Source organism: Erpetoichthys calabaricus, chromosome 16 (assembly GCF_900747795.2).
Source record: "Erpetoichthys calabaricus chromosome 16, fErpCal1.3, whole genome shotgun sequence".
In the NCBI taxonomy this organism is placed as follows: domain Eukaryota; kingdom Metazoa; phylum Chordata; class Cladistia; order Polypteriformes; family Polypteridae; genus Erpetoichthys; species Erpetoichthys calabaricus.
In genome coordinates this window covers 78,225,720-78,252,474 of record NC_041409.2, presented here as the reverse complement: position 1 = coordinate 78,252,474, position 26,755 = coordinate 78,225,720, and the positions used below count along the sequence as shown (strand labels likewise).

General features: G+C 36.0%; 1 protein-coding gene across 3 annotated transcripts in view; it reads right to left on the bottom strand.

Annotated features, from left to right (window-relative positions):
- The window catches only part of LOC114667066 (serine/threonine-protein phosphatase 2A 56 kDa regulatory subunit gamma isoform), a 149,066-nt gene extending 134,723 nt beyond the window's left edge, over window positions 1-14,343 (bottom strand). For all 3 annotated transcript variants that reach the window (XM_028822188.2, XM_028822189.2, XM_028822191.2), the window contains exons 1-3: window positions 14,209-14,343; window positions 13,700-13,768; window positions 7,081-7,237 (exon numbers count right to left, since the gene is read on the bottom strand). In XM_028822188.2, coding sequence (XP_028678021.1) covers window positions 7,081-7,237; window positions 13,700-13,768; window positions 14,209-14,235 — 253 coding nt within the window. In that variant the 5' untranslated portion in view covers window positions 14,236-14,343. The remainder of the gene's footprint in view (window positions 1-7,080; window positions 7,238-13,699; window positions 13,769-14,208) is intronic.
- Between the last annotated feature and the right edge of the window lie 12,412 nt (window positions 14,344-26,755).

The following is a 26,755-nucleotide window of genomic DNA, read 5'->3' as shown; positions in this document are numbered from 1 at the left end:
ATCCAATCTATAATTGAGGTGAGGAAAACATTCAAGGTAAGGCAGTTATACTCACTAGTTATGGCATTGAGTGATGTGTTGCATATTGATTACTACATATGCAGAAGTAAGAATTTAACTAAACTCTGTATATGTGACAATAATGATCCAATGAACCTATGACACATTATGTATAAAAACTAAATCCCAACAATACCCATCAGGAATAACTGATTTCTACTAAAGGACTTCAACTTTTTGCTAATACCAACAATTTCCACACATCAGCAACACAATCACTGCAATGTAGTCTGTCTTTCAGCCAGGCAAGTAAGGTATTAAATTTGAATTGCATTTTATCTAGATATACCTATAACTTTCCAAATACACAGACCCCACCCACCTCTGGCCTTATATGAACAAAAATAGCCCTGGAGTGGAATGAACAACAGGGGGAAAAAAAAAAAAGATAACGTAATAAATAATCTACATAAATTTTGGTATGCCATTTCCCTCTATATGACTTTGGACAAGTTGCGAGGCTGACTGCCAGCTTAAAATACAGGTACTAGACGAACCATTAATGCATGCTGCAGATAGTTCAAGCACAATAAGATTAAAAAAGGTAGCTTTCCATAAATCAAAAGAATAAACTAGGAGACTTCCAGCAAGAGGCTTAGGCTAATTTTGTTGCAATTGTGTTAGAAGGAATAACCTTTGCTGAAAAGAAGAAAGTGACAGCAGAAAAGTCCAGAAGAAGAAATAATTGAGGCAATAAAGTAATTTTATAAGAGAGAACAGATGAGAGAAATTTTGATACATTACCCCAAAGAACCCTAACTGTAGGAAACTCCCAGAACATGTGTAGAAATGTACCTCTGGACTTACAAGAACAAAGGGAGCACAGAGGGTCAGCTGATAAACCCATAGTAAAGTGTCTACAAGGTGTTAGATACAAACGGTGTACAAATTTGAATTAAGTATGTTGGTAATTGGGGTTCTTAGATGCTAAGGTAATATTCTTCAAAATTATATTCCAGTCAAAAATAGTAAGAGAGGGAAAAATCACATTACCAAACCAAATTAACAAGTAATGTTTTAAGAGTGGCTTTCTGCAAAGTTGTACATAAAATATGGACAGGCTTTGTTTTAGGAGACAGTGACTGAATAAAGGAAAGCAAACGATGAAAGGGTAAAGAAGACAACAAAATACAATGAGACTTAAGAACAGACCTAATTTGAAAATAAAAGAAAAAAGAAGATGGAATAGAGAACTCAAATCTTAGTGACTGGAAGGTTCTGAGCCCTGAGCCATCAAAAATATTGCTCCAGGCTGGGAAAGCAATAGGGTTGCCACCAATAAGCAGGGCTGGAGTTGGGGAAAATGGGAATGAGGGAATTGTAATTTTGGGCAAGGGCTTAAATGTTTCTCCACTTTACTCCATATAGTGAGAGCAAAAGTAATTAGAGAGCTCAAATTTACTGAAACAGAGATCTGGGGAAAAAAATATTTGACTTCAATAGGGAGCCAGGCTGGAGGAATACTAGGGGCTTCTAACAAGCTCTAAACTGATCCAAGTGTAAATGCCCCATGATACATCTCCAAATCTGGCAAGGAAACTTTTCCCAAGACATTTGCTTTCTAGGATTTTGTAGCAAATGGTATTCTGCCACCATTAATGAACTCCAACTGAATAGGAAAAGCTACAAAACAAATTATTTTTTCTTTAAAAACACGGACAGGTTTTTTCACACTAAGCTAAAGAAAACCTAACCATGGCCAAAGAAACACCCTCTGTTGCTTCTGGCAGAGAGGCTCAGTCTCTTAGCAACTATCAGCAACATAATCATTGTATGGTACACAACCTACCCTCTACTTTGCAAAACACTTGATTAAATCTCCTTGTACCAAATACACATAATTATATAGGGAAACTAGAATAGTATAACAAAAAATGGGGTTAAATGCAATATTTTGGCACTATAAAATATTTTAGCTTTTCAATAATTATTAACCGTGTTACAAAATTTCTGGTAAAATAAAAGTTGACCATTTACTTACTAACAAAATCTAAACTCAATTAAAACTATAAGTGCACTAACAGTTATTAGTCAAAAAGTTTATCTTTTATTAAAAATTATAAACTAACAGCATAACTAGATCAAGTCTATAAAGCACCTATTTTTACACAAGGAGATACAAATGTTCCCAAGTATATAAGAATGAGCCTAGACCCAAACTTGTCAACCTTCTGTTGGAACTATATGTAGTGTACATTTTTCTTTCTCTGCTTAGTAGCATGATAGTTAAATGGAAAAATGCTATATAAAAAGGGATATGACTCTTAAAAGACTTGTGCTATTAGGCATTTTGCTTTTGTACTCCAGTTTGCTCCTGCCATTAAAGTATGAGGTGTGCCTATTGAAATAAAAAGATGAGTTATACCTGTTTTCTAGACATATTACAATGTCATACTGCTTTTACAAAAACACAGTGTGCACGCTGTAGCTAATACATGCTTTAAGATTTTAGTTTATTGAAGCTAAACATACTTTATTATTTATAGCGCCTGTATTATAGATGGACTATAGCATTTTCTTTATTTAGAACCAAAAACTAAAATGAATTGAAAAAAAAAAAGATTAATGCCTAAAGGGAAACTAAAGTAAAATTCTAACACTAGACAAAGTAACAACCAAAGGTCAAAAAATGACACCAATTCACCATTTGGTTTTACAATTCATGCTTAAGAAAACTTAAAAGCCACTTTGCCATAGATACAAAAACAAAAAGGAAGCATATGAAATATAGCTGGCACATTCAAGATTATCTGCAGCCTGTCACTAAAACTCAAAAACATTTCAATTAACACTAGCATCCAGTTTAACAAGCCAGTACAAGGACAACTTAATCCAGCTACTGCAACACTTAAAATAAATAAGGCAACTTCAAACTGTTTCATAATCCATTATCATGCTTTTACCTGGCTTTGTACAGGAGTCTAACAGGCAACCATTCTACATCTATTTTCAGAAACCCAAAGCTTCTAAGTAAATACAAGATATAATTCACTTCAGCATTAAATGTAAATACACACCAAAAATGTACAGAAGACATCATCACAAGTCTTGTAGCATGTTAACTTCTGAGATGTACTTCTAAAATGTCACTGTGTCACCAAATTCAGTGTTAGTGTAACTTTTGACATCCAAAACATAAGCTCTATTTCCAGATCATTTTAATCCATGTTGTTCCTAACTTGCATTGTTTTCAATGTTATGATTTACAGCATTTAAAATAGGACTGACTATACACAAAATTCACTGACCTGCTGCTACCACTAAGTGCCTCTACTCTTAGTGCTTTTACTTCTAAAATGTATTGTTAGTCAGTTTGTCATTGTGTTCACCAATTAAACTACTATGAACTATTTTCTAACTCTGTTTTGTGCTGCCCAGACTTTCAGTATAGGGAGTGGTGGGTTATTCCAGAAGCATTGGCTTCATGATGGGAACCAGCCCTGGACAGGTCCTCATCTGCTCTTGTTTACAGTGGCACAACTTTGTTACCAACTTAACCAAATTCATGCCTTTAGAGTATAAAAACAAGAAGGGTTTCTGCACACAAAGCAGGCATGACTTTTTATTTTAGTTTTGTGAGAAACTCCTGATTGGAAGGGCATTATACTGATATAGCTAAACTGTTTTAAGTACAGTGTCATAATTAAACTTTACTTCATTTATTACCTATCACAAAGCACTATCATAAGACCCTTTAAAAAGGGCACAAGCATTCAATTTAAAGTAACAAGATCAAAGACAGAAGCCTTCAAATATTTACAGAAAATAATAAACACACATTAACAAAATATACTTCTTTAGCCAGGTGGGCACTAATTAAAAGATCAGGCTCACACATTTAACCAGAAAGACTTCTGCCAAGGGATGAATACAGTATAAATCCTTTACGAAGAAAAAAAATGTTTTTATTGAATATTCTGCCATATGAAAAATTATTCACGTTATGGAAGCTATACAGCAAATAGGTACATCTTTTCATTTTGTAGCTCATAGGTGTAAATGAAAAGTTATTCAGAATACAATCAAATATATGAATTTTGTATCGCTCTGCTCCTCCTTATAAAGCTGGCAATAAACATTCCATATCAGTGAAGTTTACTGCCTCTTCTTGACTAGCCAAATGCTATGGAGTAGACAATCATCACTTTGGGACTACAGGCAGTATATTAAAAGTAAGCTACCATCAGCTTAATGTATAGTATGTTCTGGGAGTGCAAAGAATTGTGTTTGAACTATAGAGCTTTACTTACAGATGTTCACATACAGAGAAGAGCTATAAGGCCATATTAAAGGAACTGTGAGAATATGTTTTCTCTTTTGGTTAAACCTATGTATATTGTTTATTGTCTTTTTTATGTTATCTAATTTGTATTATAATTTTAGGAAAGAATAACCAGACAGTCTATTACTCAAACATTTGACAGGGTACCCTTTTAACATCTCCAAGGAAAACAGATAACCACCCCTGACAAGATAAACATATGTTCAAAATCACTATTATAAAAGCTTCAAGTCAGTGCTGTTCATCAAAAGAGCAGTTGGCCAATTGTTTGTGTTTAGCATTATGAGGTCCATACTTCACCATGTTGTATTTGGCATAAAAGATTGAGAGAGAGAGAGAGAGAGAGAGAGAGAGACAGACAGAGAGAGAGAGAGAGAGAGAGAGAGAGAGACAGAGAGAGAGACACAGAGAGAGAGAGCACTCCATTCACCCATATATCGAAAATCAGCCAAACTGCTGAATCTACAAGCCACCTAACACAACAATTCTATTCTAAAATGTTTGTCTTCTTTTATGCTACTCTTTAGTTTCATGTTTTTATGGAAAGTATTGTTTAACCTGTTGACTTTTAAGCAAGGGTGTATTTTTATTCAGCACTTTACATTCAGACTTTACTATTATTCATTTGTGGTTATTTGAATTTAACAGTTAGTGCTTTGCTTTTAAAGGTCTATACTTTGTCTGCATTTCTTAAAGTGATTTAAGTATTAAAATAGATACAGGGCAACTGGTGTGGGGATACTGCCAATATCTTTCTCAAAGGGTTAGCAGACATTGAGGCAAGGACATCCAACAGAGAGCAGCATGATTGGGAGCAGAGCATCATAGGTTGATAAATGGCATCAACCAATATTTATCAGCCTCCATGTATACAGGTTATTCTCAGGAACCATGGCATGTCAGCCTGATAAGCTGTGCATGTATCACTCATAATCAGTTCTTAAGTAGATAGGGTCTGAGAGTGAGTGAGTGAGAGTGTGTGTGTGTGTCTTTCTGAGTATGTGTTAAGCTTTGGGGTGATAGAGTCAGCTAATCAATAATGAACTTGGTAGGTCCCACTTACCCCACAATAATATGCCAAATTATGTTGCTGCCATTATTTATTTTTTTTATTATTGAAATCTGAACTCCTAGAACACATTAAATCAGCTGGGGTCCCGAGCTGTTTCATCATGTGGTGGGTTCGTCAACATGCTGTACCAGCGCATGCTCCCCAACCTGACCTGACCTTAATTGGAAATCGAACAGACAGAAAATATCAAATATTGAAACAACACCTTTCCAAGATGTTGAGACAGGCAACAAAAAACTGGAAAAGATAAGCAATGCCTTAAAAAAAAAAACTCATAAAAACAGCATGAGGCAGGGTCTCTTTAAAAGTAAAGATGGGGAGGGGTTCAACACCCTGTGAAAGACTGTGTGGGCAAATAAAATTCCTTAATGTGAAAATGCAAAGAATTTGGGGACTTCATTATCTATGGTACATAATTTTAAAAGATTCTGAGAAAACCAATACTGAAAGTCCTTGATCTTCGGGCCCTTAGGCAGCACTGCATTAAAAACAGACATGAATCTATAGTGTAAAGCATAGTATGGACTCAGAAACACTTCCGAAAAAAACACTGTCTGTGAACACAGTTTGTCGCTGCATCCACCAATGCATGTTAAAACTCAACTATGCAAAGAAGAATCCATATATAAACATGATCCAGAAACACTACCATCTTCTCGAGGCCTGAGCTCATTTAAGATGGACTGAGGTGATGTGGACAACTGTCCTGTCGTCTGATGAATTAAAATTTGAAATTCTTTTTGGAAATCATGGATGCTGTGTTGTCCAAGCTAAAGAGAAGAACCACCATCCGGCTTGTTATCGGCACACAGCTCAAAAGCCAGCATCTTTGATAGTGTGGGGCTGCATTCATGCACTTGGCATAGGTAGTTTGCACATCTGGCAAGGCATGATTAATGCTGAATGATAAACAGGTTTTGGAGCAACATATGCTGCCAACCAGACATCATCTTTTTTAGGGTAAGCCTTGCTTATTTCAGCAAGACAATGCAAACTGTATCTTGTACGTATTACAACAGTATGCCTCGGCAATAACAGATTCTGGATGCTAAACTGACCTGCCACATTCCAGACCTCATTGTCACTCATTGAAAACATTTGGCACATTGCAAGGCAAAAGATAGAATAAGAGAGACCCCAAATTGTTGAACAACTGAAATCCTATATCAGACATAAATGCAACAACATTTCACTTTCAAAACTACAAAAATTTATTTCCTTGGTTCCCAAACCTATACAGAGTATTGCTAAAAGAAGAGATGATGCCGCACATTGGTAAATGTGCCCTGTCCCAACTTTTTTGAAACATGTTGCTGGCATCAAATTCAACACGAGTACATATCTTTTAAAAAATCTCATTTTCTGCATTTAACATACTGTCTTTGTACTATTTTCAATTAAATTCTGTTGTCATATTACATTTTAAACAGCATCCCAGGTTTGTTTTTTTTTTTTTTTGTAAATGGAATTATACTTATTGTGATGTAAATTAACCTAGCTGTTATTAAGTGTTGAATGTACGGGAACACTCACCTAATGCTTAATTAAGAAAAACAGAGTATCCTGCCCAGGATTCAGTTGTTCAAGCTGATATTTTATCCTCAACCAAAGTAACATCAGCAAAGTTCATGAAAACAAGAATATATCAAGAGATAAATAGCAGTACCTTTAAAAGCTGGAAGTTTCTGCAGCTCCCTGTCGTTGCTAAGATTATACCATGATGAACTGTGGCGTTTTTCCCTTTTAACTGTTGTCTGCATCCCTGAAAGTTTTACCTTTGTTAACTGGGCTGTGGGCAATGAACTGTTTTTTTTATTACAAGCCTGAAATAGAAAAGTAAAAGAAGGTTACTATGTTTGTATTCTAATCAGTATTTAAGACATTTTATGACAATTTAAAAAGACAAAAATATTAGAAAAGAAAAATCAAAGGCAAAATTATATGGAAAGTTTTTTTTTTGTATTATATTAAGTTTACATTTATTTTATTGTTCTTTCAGGAATAAGAGTATAATAAAACCTTTAACAAACATTCAACCTTCCTGGTTTTAGTAACAGCTGTTACTATTATTTATAGATGATATTATAAAAAAGGCACAATATTGTTTACTGAAATAATTGAGGTACTTTTATAAAAAGAGATGTTGAATGGGATTTCTGTTTTTGCCATGGTATCAAACAGTCATCAGGTATGGTGAAATTTCACAGGTACTGGTATTGAAGGCAAAAAAACATTGTATTGTGACATTCCTGGTATGAAGAACATTGTCAAAATACTTTGAAAACATCTATAGTATCTTGGAAACGTGGAGAAACATCACATGCAGTACACATGCCAGTCTTGTCCTTTATTTGAAAATTAGGTATTGCTCTCAAAAACCTCCTTCAGCATTGATACACAAGCAATCTAACTGGCTAAGCTAAAAAAAACTGTTTTGCTCAAGTATTTAGTGTTTCAGTTAACTGTGGAAGCAATAGCAACAATGCAGTTAACACATTTTATCACAAAATTGCTGTTGGAATATTCTAAAGCAAAAAGCATCTTGCATAGGCTTTATTAAACCCACACAAAAAGTAACAAATGAAAAGATGACCGATTGCTGCTGGAATTTTTGAAATGCAAAAATTATCTTGTAATTTTCTGAACAGGCCTTATTAAACCTACTGTATAAGTAACTAAAATGAAAAGATGGTTACAAGTGTAAAATTCAGATTGTCTACTTTAATTGATTTGTGTTTGCACATATAAACTAAAGCTTTTGAACTTCACTGTCCACATACTGTATACAGAAGAGTAGTAAATAAGACGTGTTGGGTTTAGGAGTGCATGATATGTATTGTCTATGATATTATCGTAATTGTTGTTTTAACGATGTGCGAGATGAAATTATCGAGTATAGCACTCACTTTTCCATAAAACAAACACACCTTGAGAGTCCATGTATTCACTGTCTTGCATAACCTAACAGGAAAGACTGCATGCACGGTTAGCGCACCACAAGTGAAGCTAGCATAGGTGTCCAAAACTGAGTGAGAAAACAATGCCGGGGGAAAAACAACCTCACCATCTACATTGTTCAATTTAATTGCAAGACGTGGATCATCCTCACTTCCGTGGAGATGGTTTGGCTTTGAAAAGATTGATGCTACTTAAAAGATGGCACTCTGCAAACTATGTTGGAAATTGTTTGGTGTTAAAGACAGCTCAACAACTAACTTGTTTCACCATCTGCAAAGTGAAACTGATGTAGTACGGAGCCCTGTTGGTGACAGGTTAAAAGAAAAGAAAAAGAAATTCCATTAGAAAGAATAAAAGTACGCAATTCGTTCAAACAGATCATTTTCATTTTGGTAAGAAGCCTATGCCTATCGTGCGTGTTTTATTTCACAACCCAACTTGGCTGAGGCGGACCTCGATTCCAAAGCAAATTTTTTTTCTTTCATTAAACACTCATACAGATCCTAACCTCCTCACCCCTCATAAGTGAGGGAGCAAAACAGAAAAAAAGTCTTTTACCAGCTATAATTAAAAAATTTTTTAAAAAATCAATTGAAAAAGAGATGAAGAGCTACTTGATGATACATGAGGTGGATAGTGACGTAAATCCACTTGAGTGGTGGAAAACACAAGAGGTACATTTCCCCAAACTGGGGAAACGTGCAAAAAATTACATGTGCACCCCTGTCTCAAGCAGCCCTTCTAAGTTGACTTTCAGCACTGGAGGAAATGGTGTACCGTAAACATGCTGCTCAGAAGCCAGATGCTTTGGACAGACTTGGTGTTTCTGTCACAGTACTTGAAGTTTCCTCAGTAGAATTTTACAATTGTTTTATTTTTTATGAAATCTTTGTGCAATATTGGACAGAACTTGTTTACAAATGCTATAGTTTTTTTTTTCCCCCCGATGAAGTATTTGACAGAACCTTGGATTTTTTACACTATAATACAGTATGCTGCACAATTCCCCTTACAGCAGAGCAGTTTGTTTATCCAGACTGTAATGTTCATGCCATATAGATCTATTACGATTTGTATTTTACTCCCATTGGATTCATATTTTGTTTACATTAAGGGAAGTGTCTTACTTAACTTACTTTTTAAACAGAACTGAAAATCCAATATGTTCAAGATAATAATAATAACAATAATACATTTATATACCACCTTTCCCATGCTTAAAATACCATTATCTAATAATACTTTTAAAGGAGATGTTGAAAGTTGACATTGCTTCACATTATATTTATTTTTGCAAGAAAAACATGAAGATGATCAAAAGTTCAAGTTAAAAAACCACACTGCATTAATTTCGAAACCATACATTAGTATAGGAAAAAAATGACATACGAAATTAATGGATATGTATTAGCTGTGTGTAAAATTTGAAGTCTTCAGTAAACTGCTCCTGCCCAAACAATATGTTTTATTTGACAACAAAGTCATTCATTCCTTCACTATACTGACAAATTTCCATATAGAAGGAGTCTATCCTGGCAATATTCAGTAAAATGAAGTACTCTGTGCCCTAAACCACTAGAGACTATTGCATAGCATACTCACACAGAACTAATTTCAAGATATGAAACATGTTTGTGGATGAGAAATTGAGAACTGAGAAAGACCATGTGGACATGAAAAGAATGTGCATCGCCAAACAGACCGTGCACATGAAGGGATATAAGAACAGGATTCTTGAGGTTTAAGGCAGCAGTGCTAATATGAGTTTTTCCCAAAACTTAAATAAAATAAATTTCCCTTGTGGGAAGTGTCTGGCTGAAAGTAACCTTTATAGTACACAGATATTCACCCAGTTGCTTCCTGAATACGATTAATCCAATTTAAAATCAGGGGGAGTTGGCTCTTCGCTCAGAAACATTATGCACAAGGTAGGGTTTGACTCTGACTCCAGTCTATTTAAGAGTACATTTATGGGAACAACAATATACATTCACATCAGGCCAATTAGTGATGAAAATTAATCCATTGTGCATTTTTGGGGGAAATTTGAAGAATGAGGAAAAACACAAACACACAAGTAAAATGTGCAAATACACTTCATAATGTCACCAGGATGCAATTCACTTTTCTTATTCATGCATGTTACTCAATATTGAATGTTCTAAGTCAACTTATCACAACAAGTAACATGACAGCAGTCAAAATAAAGATATTAAAACATCAGACCACGCATAGCATGGGTTTAGAACAGAGTTTCACACAAAAATAGTTTTATGTAGAGTTATTAACGACACATATTTCTTGTTGCCTGTCAGCTGATAAAAGCAGAACACGAATTAACGTTTGATAAAACTGAGGACAGAATGACTTGGTGGATGTATGACATTTTTCCAAGGAACTTAAAGACTAACAATTTAAAGGCTATAAGGCCAAGCTAACATGATGGGGAAATATAGAGCCAAAGCCAGACCAAGCCTGGGTGAAAAAATATGATGTGGTGGAGGAGAATGGGGTTAGACCATAGTGGACAAGTAAAATAGCCACAAAAGAACTGTGTACTCATAGCACGAAAAGAATTGAGTTTCAATGTCCAAGACAAACAAAGCAGAAGGGGGGGAATATGGGAGGGTGAAGGAAAGAATGTAGGTGATTCTTAAGGACTTTTACAAATATTGTGTATCTTTTCTACTTTTAATTTTTCATAACAATCTTTTTACAAAGTATAGTTCAAATTATTTCAACAACTACTAACTACTGGAACATAAAAAGCTGATTTTATCTGAACAAAGGTACAGGCTAGAAGATGTGGGCATGCCACTTCACATCATTTACTTTCTGACAACCCTTAAGACTATTTTAGGTCAGCTATTCTCATTACATTTTGGGGGAATTGAGGATCATGCATTAATTTCTTGCAATTAAGGAAAAGTACACTTGCATAGGAATGCACTTCCTAACATGTTAATATGCAGATCTCATCTCTTAATTTATGCTGGGCATATAAACTGATAACGCATTTGTAGTAATTTTTTTGTTTGTTTATAACACTTTATTCTCAGATGGGGTGTGTAATAAATGGGATGTCCTTAGTTGGCTCACTCAAATTCTGACAAGCGTCTTACTTCAACCACTTGATTTAGCATGCCAGCACAGTGTACAAACATTACAGTCACTGTATTACAGGCCCTTTCAGTGTGGTCTTCAAACAAATTACATCAACTCTTAGTATTATTAAAATTTCGTTTGTTTGAATGATTGGTCTTCAAAGCTACATACAGTGCAAATTTTGTTGCGCACTACACCATGAAGCACAGTTACATCATGTATCTGCACTGTTTTTATCTTCTATCCAATGGCAAAATAAAACTTTTTTTATAATATATATTAGGACAAATAAGTTTGCAAACTGGAATCGTGGCTATTAGCACTACCTTGAGTATCATAACATAATACTGTAATAATAAATGTTATTTATATGGCACCTTTCCCATCATGCCGAGACCTTTTTTTTTTAGTAATCATAAAATTACTCAAGTCTGACACAATTAATAAAGTATATGTATCTAATCTGAGAATGATACATTTAAACATATGCATTTTAATAATATTAAGTGTGTCATGCACTTGTGCAATCTTGGGACAATCTGGCCCAAGTGGACAAATCAGGCAACATAAAAAGTACAGACCACAGCAAAGGGGAGATGGCACTATAGAAGTCCATACTGCACATAAAGAACACACAAAGTTTAACATCATTAACGCTATCAAAAGAATAACATTTTGTCAAAGCTGATTTAAACATTGAAACCTACTCCCAAAATATAATGGCAAAAGCATCAAGATGAGGGGGTGGAGATTTTAAAGAACATGTAAGCTTAAACATCAACTAATCACAGCCCTGTACTGACATCGAAGTGTGAAATCAACATTGCCTGACCGCATAGGGGACCAGCAAAAATGGCTACTGGCTATGAAATTGTTGTTGTTGTTTTTTTTTTAAATCCATCTATGTATACATTGCCAAACCCAGTTAATCTACTTTCACTTCACTGTCACTGTAGGTAGATGCTAACACAAAGGTTATTTCTCAAATAACAACAAATAAATAAACAACTCTGCACCAAAGACCATTTACCATTCTTCACAATTTTCCAACAGACCTAACCTGAGCATAGCACAAGGTAGTCTTCCTGTTGCCTCAAATTACATTTACTAGGTCCCACTTCAAATGAGGCCTCAATTTTATTACATTAGAAAAATTGACAACTGACCATCCACCCCAACAAGCTTGTCAATCCTATTGATCTACACTGTTTAAAATAACCAAGTTGAAATTTTGATGGCCACTAAAGTCTTACTGTCCACCACACTGCCGGGTAAACTTATCAACATCCCCAGACCAGCACTTGATGTGTACTGTACTTGTTACAGAATTTATTTTAAAGTGGCAAGTGGGATCTACTGTACTAATTCCTTTCATAATTTTAAACACTTCAATTATGTCCCGTTTTAATCTTGACTGGTTTAAAATGGAGACTGCTATTATTTTTCTGCAGTACAGAATGACAGCAACCCACTTAACTACACATTTTTTTTCAGTTCACCATTACAAAGTGAATGGACGTGATCAAGAACCAATCCAACCCCAGACGTGCCATGCAGTAAAATATTTCATAATGACAGAAACTACACATTGCTTTTTCAGGTATAGTGTGTTATAACAGTATCCATAAGGAACGTTCCGTTGTTTGGTTAAGTATATTAATTTATCAATACTGGCATTCTGCTCTTGAATAAGAAAAATTAAAATGCCCTCAAACTACTTCTTAAAGAGCTATTTAACTGCACAGGACACTGTAGTACATTTGTACTTTCACCTTACATTGTTTAAAACACCCTCTCCATTACAGTATATGGTTATGATTATTTATTTAATTAACATGTCCGTTATTAATTCATGTAATGACATAATAAATGATTTGTGATAGGCAATGCCTCCCACTTAAATCACTTCTACAAGCCACTAAAGTTGACTATTGAACTAGTACTCGTGGTTCACAATGTTTATGAGGTGAAGCTTCTCTTTTGTCAGATTGTTTGAGTTGTTAGAATAATTAAAAAGAGGCTCCAATTTATCAGTGCAATGCTTTTAGCAAATACAGTCTTTCATTTCACGTGCATCATACACTCTTTGGTAAGTGTCTACTAATTTCCCAGCTTGGATCTACCGGAACTGTTTTTCTTACATTCCCACTCATTTAATTCCACGTACAGTCTCAACATACGAGGGCGGAAATACTTTAAAAAGTCGTTGATGTAGTGCTTACTTCATGGTCCACGTTTTCTTGGGCATCTTTCCCTCCGGCTTTACTAGTTTTTCCAGACTTTACGGGTTCCTGAAAATAAATGTGATAAGAGAAAACTGTCAGCTTACGATGAAAACAATGAAAACAATTACAAGCTCAAGAGGTCACTACTTCTCAGGTACCAAGGAAGCAGTACTTTCTCAACACTTCTAGAAGTATTTTATCTTCTGGGCGTATGGCTATGTGGATGTTATCTGGCACGTACTGGCCTAATTATTATTTCGTAAAGGCAGACGAAAATGCCTGTCCTCACACACCCCCCCCCAACGGTCACCTGAAAGTATTAAGGTAGTCATGGGTAGTATTAAACGCGCAGGCCAGTGCTGATGAACTCGAGGCACTTTCTGATTTGAGCAAGTTAAACGCTATCAAAAATCAACAGCTTTGCTAGGCCACATCCTCGCGCTCAACACACAACCATTTGTCTTCCCAAAGAGGAATCTTTTTTCTTTAGTCGGGGGTCAACTCACCTTCTCTTTCTTGGATTTATTCGGCATTGCAGTAAAGCACTCTTTACTACCGTCGTTCACTTCAAAGACGCCTCGAAGTCGCTTCCTCGCACTGCAGCGGCGCCTACGCGCTTAGTCCGGCCTGATTGGCCAATGTGCTTGTGACGCATTCCGAGAACCGCCCCCATCTCTCGCCGCAGTCGCCGCTGCTCTTTTTCCGCCTGCCCGGCTTAAACTGCGGAAGCGCTTCTGTCGGTTCTCCTCAGTATTTGGTACAGGAGACCGTTAATACTGGCACGTATAGGGAGGCGTCACGGGGGGCTGCTAATAATACAAAGTTGTAAATCGCCAGCACATTCCTTTGGACAACTTAATCGTGCCCGATATAGCGTCATTCAAGGTGAGTGGCAACTATAGACAGAAAGTTCAATGCAAAAGTCTGTAGCCATTTAAAACCTCCAAAATAGTAATTAGAAGATTAGATAAATATGAAATTTTAAAATCAAATACTAAATATATACCCACTAGCTTGTAGTATAGTTTTTAGTCCTTTATTTTTTTTCTTTATCATTTTGAATAAATAGTCTTCTATTCCCCTGGGTTCTTATCTCATATGTCAGGTTACAGTATTCCATTCAGTACACAATACCGTATGTGTATGTATGAAACTGTCCGTTTTCTTTCGTGTTTCCAGTCCAACCACACACAATGTCTTTCGAAATGGGCTTAAGCACTTACAGTTTATCTCATCCTATCAGGCTACAATGGTAAGAAAAAGTACAGTACAGTATGTGAACCCTTTATAGACAGACAGATAGATATAATTTTAGTTGTCCCCAGGGAGGAATTTGGCCTTTATCAGTAGCTCAATAATTAAATAAATAAATATACACAAAAATGACTACTAAGAAAGAAAACTAAAATGAAAGAAAATTTCTGACTTTGCAGTTTATAGTCACAGTATTGCATTAATTATGTGGGTGTATTGTTGTTGATATGAAGGAGCCCCCATAGTGTTTCTTGTCACACTTCCGCTGAATTCTAGGGAAGGAATCAATGGAACATTTTAATATCTCTTTTTATGAATCTACCCTACATATTGAACAGGCATGTTGTCCATGGCAGGACATCAAGACGGAAGCCAATGCAAAAAAGCATTGCTGCATCCCTGACGTCTGCCATCATGACATTCCACAATGCTGCTGGGAAACTTTTTTGTGGACTGATGGAACTAAAGTTGAATTGTTCAGGAAGAATATGTAGCATTACATATGGTGTAAAAAGGTCTCTGCATACCAACATGAATTCATCATCCCAACAGTAAAGTACAGTGGAGGAATCATCATAATTTGGGACTGATTTGCTAACCTGGAGCTTGGACAACTTGCCATTATTGAGGGGAAAATGAATTCCCAACTTTATCAAGGTATCCAACAGGATAATATCAGGTTTGCCAGGTGAAACTCAGCAGACTTTGGGTGATGCAGCAGGACAATGACCCTAAACATCAAAGTAAATCTACTACAGAAGGCCTTCAGAGCACAGACCATAACCCAATATTCTGTAGATGCTGTGGAATGACCTCAGGTGAGCTGTTCACACCAGGCATTCTAAGAATATGGCTAAGCTGAATTAGTTCTGTAATGATATATAGTCCAAAATTCCTCCTGAACATTATATAGGTCTGATCCATAGCTACTGGTTAGAGGTTATTACTACCAAAGCAGGTTTCACCAGTTATTAAATCCTAGCGTTAACCTCCTTTTTCTACAGCACCCTGGGAATATTTCATGAGTGTGATAAATAAAGCCATGAAAGATAGTAAACGTTTGTGTGTTTTTACAGTAAGAATATTGTGTTTGTTCTATACTAGTGACTTAGATGAAGATCAGATCACATTTTATGACCAATTAATGCAGAAAATCAGGTAATTCTGAAAGGTTCACATACTTTTTCTTGTCACTGTAAATGTGATACTAGTTATGCTGAAGTTATGAGTCCATATTCAGATTAATGTTTATTTATATATGTAAATGTAAGGATTAAAATCCGAATAATAAAATTAAATAAGTAGCAAAAATATATAATATATGCTATATTTGTTTGTTATTGTATTAGTTCTTTTACATAATTATATATATTTTTTTAAATAAGTGTAATCATTTGTAATTTTGCATGGATGTTCATTCATACCATAGGCTCTCTTTTCATGGTTGGTTTCAGCCTTGTGCCCAGTGCTGCCAGGGTGAGCTCAAGGCCACAACCTAACAACACTATATTGGAATAAGCAGCTTTGGAAAATGAGCGGATAATCAATAATAACAGTTGAATAAAGGTTAGCATCAATCAGCTGTTTCAAACAAAAGTAAAGCTGGGGAGTCATTCCACCTTCCCAACAGGTCTGTTCCTTTAACGAATGTGTACTTCCTGTGGCCTCGAGATTTTTATATTGCCATCCCAGAAGGGGAAGGGCTTCACAGCAAACTGGAAACTAGGTCATTTGTGTCTGGCCGATTATCTTCTGAGCTGTATACAAAAACTGAAATGGAGTTAATATTAATGCCCACTTTCTACTTGAGGCAATACCTACCTTACTGGAGCCTTGAACATGTCACTTAAGCATGCATGCTTGATGCAGTGTTGAACTTTATCACATGTCAAGTTACAGCCTCATCTCAGGCTATGTTTCTTATGTTCACAGTCCTAAAAACATATTTCTTTCATCAGTCTGTGTTCTGTACCAGCTATGCAAGAATTGAGGATCTTAGAGCCCACAGCCTATTTCAACAGCTTTGGAAACAAGGTGGGAAACCAAACCTGCACTGGTGCCAGTCTATAACAGGCACTCTCACCCATACATGTTTATGCCAGGCCAATTTAGAGTCTATAAATAGGCCTGCCCTACATGTTTTTGGTACTGACACAGGAAACCACAAAGACAAATAAAAACCCATAGACAGAGGGTGAGTTCCACACGTACAATGACACAGTTGTGATTTGAGCCCAGTCTCCTTGAGGCATGGACAATAAAATATACATACTGTATAAACCAGTAAAAAGAAGAAGACACATTCACACAGTCTTGTATCAGACACACATACACCTTTTTTATCATTTCATTGCACTGCAATATAGAGTCAATGTATTTAGCAAGGATTTTATGTGATTTTGAATCAATTCATTTCTGCTATTTACTAATTTTATTATGATCTGTAAAATTAAATTTACATTTTAACATTATACACTGCTAGGTGTTGATAAATGGAAAAATCCCATTGCTAGCATTAAATATATTGGCATAACATGATAAAATGTAAAAAAAATAGTACATGATGATAGTTATGATAACCCAGCTGGCAAAAGAGACATTAGATTCACACAGAACAGGGGAAGCATTTGATTGAGAGAAAAAAGTCCACATTGGTGGTCAGTAAGCTCTGTATGTATAAAAGACACCCCATAAGTAAAAATACTTAAGTGAAGTCAGATAAGGGCATGATATAACAATAACTTTTATTTATATAGTACATTATTATACACAAATTCAATTCAAAAATGCTTTACAAATGGCCATAATCAAATTGCAACAGAAAGAAAAAGTCTGTAATGGTTATAAATAAAGTGAATGTAACAGTGTCTTCATAAGATAAAATATGCTGCTGGGGTATTTGGGACCCTACTACTCTTTACAAATGGCAGATATCTCAGAAATATTAAAGGGCTTGCTGTCATTTTAAATGAATTAATGCACTGTGGTCAGAGGATACTGTAGCCTGCCTGGCAACCATTCTCCTGGAAGTAGATCCAAGCTACTGTTATTAAAGCCACTCTTTGGCAGAGTTTATTGAGCCTGGAGTCTGGAAAGAGGTTTGGGATAAAAAAAATTTCAGAGCAGGTAGAGGGATCAGAAAATTGTAGAGTGAATGAAGGGGAAGTGGAAAGGAGAGCAATATCTGTTGTAGCTGGAAGTGAGTAAGCAGAGAAACCAGCCTCCCCAGCTAGATGAGAACTGACATGTGATTATTGAAGACCAGCGGGACAGGAATGCTTTGTTTTCTGCCTTATTTATTTGTTACTTTGCGTCTCCCTATAATAATCCCTCACCCATTTGTTTGGTGTACACAATACATTACACAGATATACATGTGAATATATATATATATATATATTGTCACTGTCCTGCTCCACAGACAGATTGAGGAGATCGTTCCTCCCCCAAACTATGCGACTCTTTAATTCCACCAGGGGGGGTAAACGTTAATATTTAACATTATACATAGTTATTGTCTGTTTTTTTCACCTGTATTATTATCATTCTTTAATTTAATATTATTTATTGTATCAGTATGCTGCTGCTGAAGAATGTGAATTTCCCATCGGGATTAATAAAGTATCTATCTATCTATCTATCTATCTATCTATCTATCTATCTATCTATCTATCTATCTATCTATGTGATGTTTATATATTTTTGAGTGCTGAATTCAAAAATAAAAAACATTTTTCTCCATCATTTAACATTTTTTTCACAAAACACATTTTTAGTTGTCAATTATAGTTTTTTAATTTTTTAGACTATGAGTAATTAAATATCAATAATTTCTTTTATGATAATTTATTTGAATTTAATGTTTTGTAATATTAAAATTTATGTTTAAAGGAAAACAGGTATTTTACTGTATAATAAGATCAGTGTATAGCTGGGATTGAACATGATGGTGAGTCATAGCAGCAGGTAGCAGCATGTGAAGCCATTAGGGCTTACAAAATTTCCTTGTTTTCTGTGCGTGGGACAGCACAGCCAAGAATTTATTTTGGGTTCAGAAGGAATGGCCAGCTTGAAAAAAGCTACAGCTTGGTGCCAAAACATCATCAGAGCATAGCTTGGTAGAGCCTGTTTTATATAATTGTGTCAGAAGTTTCAGGGTTTGTCTGAGGCAAAATTGAAAGAGGGCATTTTTGTCAGACTTGAAATTAGAAAAATTATTTCTGATGTAGAACTTGATGGTGCCATGAAATGACCTAGAATTAGAGGCATGGGTATCATTCAAAGAAGTGATTCCTACATTTTTAGGTAAGACTAAAGATCTGGATTCTAAAAATAGTTTTTAAAACGTGTTAGCTAAATTTAAAGGATTGTGGTGCTTGCAACATGAGTCTCACAAAGTTCACTCTTTGGAGCCACGTTTGGAATTTTTCCCTGAAAATCTTGCAGAGGTGAGTGGAGAGCAGGGTGAATGATCCCATTAGCATATCAAAGACAAGGAAAGAAGGTAGTGGGGACTTCTACTGGATGATTCATGGGGATACACCAGAAAAAGTATGCAAATGACAGACCACCAAATGAAGGTTTGGACCACAAAAAACTAAAAAGTGGCATAAAAAAAGAAGTTATATGTAAGTCAATGAATATGTATTGTTTCATTCTTTACATAAAAGTTTAAAAATATAAGAATGACTCCATATTTTCATGTTAAATCAATTTAGAACAATACTGTATACATGAATAAATTGTTTAATTTGTTACATGTTAATTGAACATAACGTGATGTGAAATTTTCTGTCCTGCTTAATCCATTTTACTGTTGCTGAAAGCTGGAGTCTATCCCATCAGCAATGGGTGCAAGACAGTTCTGGATAAGACCTTCCATCCCATCTATCACAAGTGCTTCCTTATATTTACTCAGTTAAACTTACACCAGCATTTAATGTGCTGAGAAAGGTTTGTTAACCCTTTGGAATTTTATGGATTTCTTTATGAATGGCATATTAAATGTGAGTTGATCTACATATCTCACAATATAATAGTCTGATTAAACAAATAACATTGTACATTCTCATCTTTATTGAAAACACGTATTTAAGGTGATCCATTAGATGTAGTTTAGTTTAGTGGCAGAGAAGTATGTAAGAGCTGTACAGGATATGTACGAGGGAAGTGTGACCGTGGTGAGATTGTGTTGGTTTGGACAAGTGTAGAGGTGAGATGCTGAGTATATTGGGAGAAGGATGCTAAGGATAGAGCTGCCAGGCAAGGGAAAAAGACGAAGGTCTAAGAGAAGGTTTATGGATGTGGTGAGAGAGGACATGCAGGTGATGGGTGTGACAGAGCAAGATACAAAGGACAGAAAGATATGGAAGAAGATGATCCGCTGTGGCGACCCCAAGCGGAAGCAGCCGAAAGAAAAAGAAGATTAGATGTAGTTTATTGTTTAATTAATTTATTGATTAAATTTTAATCAATACTAGAGAATAAAAAAACACTCAACACCCTGTGACCTATGGCTGAGATGAGTTTGACAATGCACAACAGGTACTATTCAGCAAAGCAACTTTAAGTCAAGTGAGTTGTGTAACATTAAATCATTTTCAGCAGTGGTTTTGAATCTCAAATCTCCACTTTAATTAACACTTCTTTTTATCTTCTGCATACTTTTTACATAGTGTTTTCTGTCTAAATGTTATATGGAAAGAGCACAACACCGGGTTTATTGAATAGACCCTGAGGTAAATAGCAATGTGTGTTGCAGAGCAACAGCTAATTCATTGTTTTTCACCAGCAAAGTGTCTTCTTTTGTACTTGCTGTATTTTTTTCTGGTGGCTAAGGAGATGACCTCACAATAACAAGACCATAGGTTCAAATCCCACAAGAGACTCACTGTTCTGTCATGAGCAGGTCACATAAACAGCATTTTCACCATGCAATGGTTCTTTTGAGAGTTTTGGCTATGAAAGATTAAATATAATGTAGAATACACATTAAATGACTAATCTAGGAAACATTAGTTTCACAATGTTGACAAGCATATTTTTGGGGGAATTAACAGTGTCAATAATCCATAGGTTTGATAGTTAAATTACTACTTAAACCAAAAGAGTATGGATACAATTAGATACATAATAATGAAAGAAAGGCAAGGAATGAACCTTTAATTGAGAAAATGGTGGTAGTAGAAACCTTAAAGTATCAAAGGCCAGGAAAGAAGAACACCACTGACATATGAGGATCAGACAATCTTAAAATATCTGCTATTGGTTCTAAGTTCTATGACCATTAAAATTCATCTACTTTTATTCTTGTCATGAACATTTTGAAGTGACCATCGGTCAGACTTCACAGATTTTTTTAATCCTGTGGGCATCTGCCATTTAAAACATGTTTGTTGCACAGAAGAGATGACAGCTTTCCATGAAGACTCCCACAAATGCACACCATTCATAGACAATTTCAATACTTGCCTGTGTCACATTACTTTGTGAATCTGTTATAACTTACTATGACTGGAGACTAAAAAAATGTAACTGCTTCTTGATATATCAGAAACTTAACTCAGAAAACATACTGTTTGATTCAGAAAGTATTCAGATCCCTTCAGTATCTGCACACTTTATTATGTTGTACTGTACATTTAATTTTAGATTAACACATTTGCCATATTTGGCCCTCAGTCTACACTCAATTACCCATAATTACAATGTCATATAATTTGTAACCTGCTTAATCCAGACCAGAGTCACAGGGGGGTGTTGGAGCATTTCCCAACTAGCATAGGGTACAGGTCATGGACAAACCCTGGACAGTTCATCACACGGCGAACACACACACACACGCACACATACAAACACACCAAAAAACACTAGAGCCAATTTTAGCGTCACCAATTCACTTAACCTGCATGTCTTTGAAGAGTGGGAGGAAACCGCAGCAACATGTTTTCAGAAATGTTTGCAAAGTTATTAAAAATCAAAAACTGAAATCTCCCTTTCATATAAGTATTCATACCCTTAATTCACTACTTTGAAGAAGGTCTTAGAGCTTTGAGTCTTCTATGGCAATTAACTACAAGCTTTGCACACCTGGATTTGGGCAGTTTATCCCATTCTTCCTGGCAGATCCTCTCAAGATGTGTTAGACTGAATGAGAAGTGTCTGAAACTGCCATCTTCAGGTATCTCCACAAATGTTTTATGGGGTTTAAGTCTGGGCATTGTCTTGGCTGTATGCTTTGAGTCATTGATGTGCTGAAAGGTAGACCTTTGCCCCAGACTGAGGTGGCATGCACTCTGCTTTACTTTAACAGCCTCTGATTTTGGCTGCATTCCTCTCCTCAATTCTGACCAGTCTTCCTGTCTGTGACACTGAGAAGCACCGCCATAGCATAATGCTTCCACCAATATGCTTTTTCATAGGAATGGCATTTGGCAGATGATGAGCAGTGCCTGGCCTTCATCAGACATAGTGCTTGAAGTTCTGCACAAAGAGTTCAGTTTTTGTCTCCTTAAACCAGAGAATCTTGTTCCTCATGCTCTCAGAGTCCTTTAAATTTTATTTGGCACACTGTGAGTAGGATTTAGCCACACTACCATAAATACTTGACTGATAGAGTGCTTCCAAGATGATTGCCCTTAAAACAGACACCCCCATTTCAGCAGAAGACTTCTGCAGCTCTGTTAGAATGACCATTAGGTTTTTGGTCACCTCCTTGACTGAGCCCTTCTTTCCTAGTTACTCAGTTTGCCCAGATGGTCAACTCTAGGAATAGGACTAGTGGTTTCAAACTCCTTCTATTTCATAATTATTGAGTGCATAGAAATGAGACAATCCCTTTGTCCTGATCTATGCGTCACCACAATTTCATCGTGGAGGTCTACAGAGAGTTCCTGGGACTTTATGGCTTGTTTTTTGTCCTGACCTGTAGTGTGAATTATTGACCTTCTGTACATAGGTGTGTGCCTTTCTAAATGATGTCCATTCAAATTAAATTGCCACAGATGAACTCCAGTCATGTTCTGGACACATTTCAGGGAGTGTTAAAGCAAACAAGATGGACCTGACCATAACCTGGAATGCCACAGCAAAGGGTCTAAATACTTCTATGAATGAGAGATTTCCGTTTTTGATTTTGAATACTTTTGGAAACCTTTCTAAAAACATGTTTTCACTTTGCCATTATGGGTTATTGAGTGTAGGTTGATGGGCAATAATGGCAAATGTATCTATTTAAAATGAAATCTACAGCACAATAAAATGTGCAGAAAATGAAGTGGTTTGAATACTTTCTGAATCCATTGCATATCTTTGGACTGAATCACAGATTCTGTAAATGTATTCTATCTTCCACTGTCACCAGTTTTAGACTTTGATCTTTAAATCCAACATCTTGGCTACTACTACTAACCCTCCACCTTTGTGTATTCTATGTAACTTTCTCTATTCAAAAGGCCTGAAGACTCATCTTTGTTGTTTTGCAGTTTGCACAGTTGCACTTAATTCTTTTAAAGCTTTTAGTAAATACTATATGATCTCTGACTACTGTAAGGCCTGTCAACATTTCATATCAATTGATTCTGTTATCTATTCAATTGATTGTTTTATTTAATAATTGTGTATGTGTCTTCTATTGGTCTTGTGTCACTTGATTGTTTTATTTAATAATTGTGTATGTGTCTTCTATTGGTCTTGTGTCACTGTCACTATCCTGAGGAAACATGCAATCAAGAATGTCATTGTACTCTGTCGACCTGACAATAAACCCAGACTTAAACCTACATTCCAAACTCCAGCATATTTTCAGACTTTTATTTAGTAATTTGCAAAGGTTCTGTTTGTATCTACCTGTGAACTTGTCACAGCATTCTTGACCTGCACTCAGTGTGGAGCGCTATAAAAAAACAAACTGAACTTTATTGAACTCTTCATAGTGTTTCAGTGTTTCTCTGTCATTTCATATTCTGTCTTATTATCTTGCGTCACTTTCAATTGTATTCCCATTTGCTTTGTTGTGTGCTAAGTTTAGACTGGTTGGTAATCTTTAAAATTCTGTATTGTGCAACAGGGGAGGGTTGTATGGTTGCAGGTTTCCAAAGCTTCTGATCATGAAGACCCAGCCAGCTGGCTTCACGCCTAAGGCTTGGAATGTCGCTCATCTCCAGGAAGTTATGGTCATTGTGAGCAAGGTGATCTCTATGTTTTTCCCTTCATATTGTGCTGTGAAGACAAGTATGATTGTCCTCTGGCCAGTTATTCAAAACTTATTAAGCTCTCATTGTTGCTTATATTTATGCTTTCTCCTCCTTGAAGTCTACTCATACACATATACACATACATTGACCCATTTTTTACTTAGTAAAAGCACTTAATCCAAATCTGCCGTGAAGAGAATTGAAAACAATAAAAGAATAATTTGACTGACTAGTGAAACACTTAGACCTGCGGTCCTAAAATAAAATGCAAATAAAAACCAAATGAATGATAAGGAGCTGTTGATGCTTCTTATGTTTTCTAAATAGGTACTTCCTTTGGTTCCTCCACAGCCACATTTATTTCTACAGCACACTTTCCTACAAAGAATGTAACTCAAAGTGCTTTACAAGAGGGGAAAGTTATAAGAAAAGAAAAACAAATAAGATTAGGTAAGAATATTAATGAATAAGTACCAAAGAAAAAAAAATCCATACAATCTTAAAAAACATTAATATATAATTAGTAGAAGAGCCGCATCATTATGTATATTATTACAATATAAGTCTGTAAAGATGAGTCCAGAGATAAGGTCAGGTGGCTGGGAGGGAAAAAAAATAAAAAACTTAAGCTGGAGAAAAACAAAAAAATCTGCAGGGTTTCCAATACCAAACAACTGTCCAGCCCCACTGGGCACTCTACCTAACATAAATGTGCTTAAATTATTCCTCAATGTTTCCAGGCTTCATCTGAAAGGATCCAGTGCAGTCATTCTTAGGACAGCTGGGGCACCCGCCTTCATTCCAGCATCACAAGTGGCTGCACAGGACTTTGATCAGATGGTGGTGGAGTTGCAAAATGTCACCACAGAAGAACCAGAAAAGAGAAGCCATAATGTAGTTTATTACTTCTGGTAGCTCATCTAGAGCAAGTGGAACTTTTCTATTTTGGCAACATAATCTTTTCTTTTCAACATGAACAAAACCCATCTTGACAATGATCAAAGTGCTGGTGTAGTTACAAAGTAGTGGTCTTCAAAGAAACATTGATGTAAGGATGTAAAAGCAGTGCTTTCATAATGTGCTGTGGTGCGTCTGTCATGCAAGCTGGTGACCCTCAGAAACTTGTCTTGTGATTAGGTTGTGATTTTGGCTCTGCCACATATCTTCCTATCAGAGTTTCTTCCAGTTTCCAATTGCTTTTGGATTGTATAGGACACCACTGTACTCACTGACACTTCTGATTTTTTTCTGCAATTTCGCTAAATGAAAGGCTTCCACTTCTAAGGGTAATAATGCTCTGTCTCCTTTCATTTGTTAATTGTCGTTTTCTTGCAATTATAATTGGAATATAGTCCAAGTAGTACTTCATAGGGTGTTGTAACACAGTCGGTTCCAACTCTGCTTTAATACAGACAGAGGGGTTTCAGACGTTAGGACACCTGTGTAAATTTTTGCTTCAGCTTGCAAGGCTTAATGCACTTTAATTGCTGCAGAACATCTGTAGGTTGTAACCTGTTAGTTGTTCCCTGAAGAAGGCCCATTTGTAATCTTCTTATATAATACCCTACCGTGGCTGTACGTTTGTCTGTCCAGGATTTTAAATCACCTGTAGCTCGCAAACCGTTTGACCTATTGACCTGAAATTTGGTACACATATGCTACGTGATGTCTACTATGCGATTTCAGGGTGATGATTGATCTCCAAGGTTATTCCTCTTTTTATTTTATTGTAGAATCAACTCTCGGCAGAGGCCAGCTGGGCGGCGGATGTGTACGTGTGCTGTTCTCATTCCCTACCACCTTCTCCGTCACTTTCCCTACCTCTTCATATCTTAAATCATTCTTGAGACAGATTGAAGACGTAAGTGCCAGCTTAAGTGAAAAATTAAAGAAAATGTAATAAGTAATTGCAACACAAACACTGACTTAATCAGTTTTAACATGAAAAGATGCTGATGAAAGAAGAGAAGAAGCTGGCCGCTAGGGTGGAGAAAAGAAGAGCTGCTCAGGAAGCAGCAAGCACATCAACCTCTGAGCAAACGAATACTAAACGTACAGAGAAAGAGGATGAAAACTAGGAATGCTCAAGTCAAGTGTATTCACTGCACATTATCATGCACTATACCGTTACTGGTATTTTGATGTTTCCTTTTTTCAGTTTTTGTTAACCTAAACTTTTAATTTATACCTCTTGCAGTTTATTGCTTACATTTTCACAATTTTAGGTCATTCATTGCATTTCAACTGATTAAATTAGAAGAACAACTGAAAAAACTGAGGTGTTCTAAAACTTTTGACAGGTTGTGTATGTCAAAAAATGTACACATCGTATGAAATGTTTCCTAGATATGATACAATGTACTGTAAAGCAAAAAAGAACACACGTTATAAATTTAAGGAAAAAATATGGATAAATTGGAATGAGGAAACCTGCATGGGCATTTTGTCTGTTAAACAAATGAACTGTGATTTTTGATTGCGAGGAGAGATTACTGAAGCTGTAGTCCTGTGTCACATAGACATAAATTTCAGTGGGCTTTTGATTAGAAAGACGGCTGTTGCAAATGACAGCACATTCAGATTTTATTCAGTATTCTGCTATTAC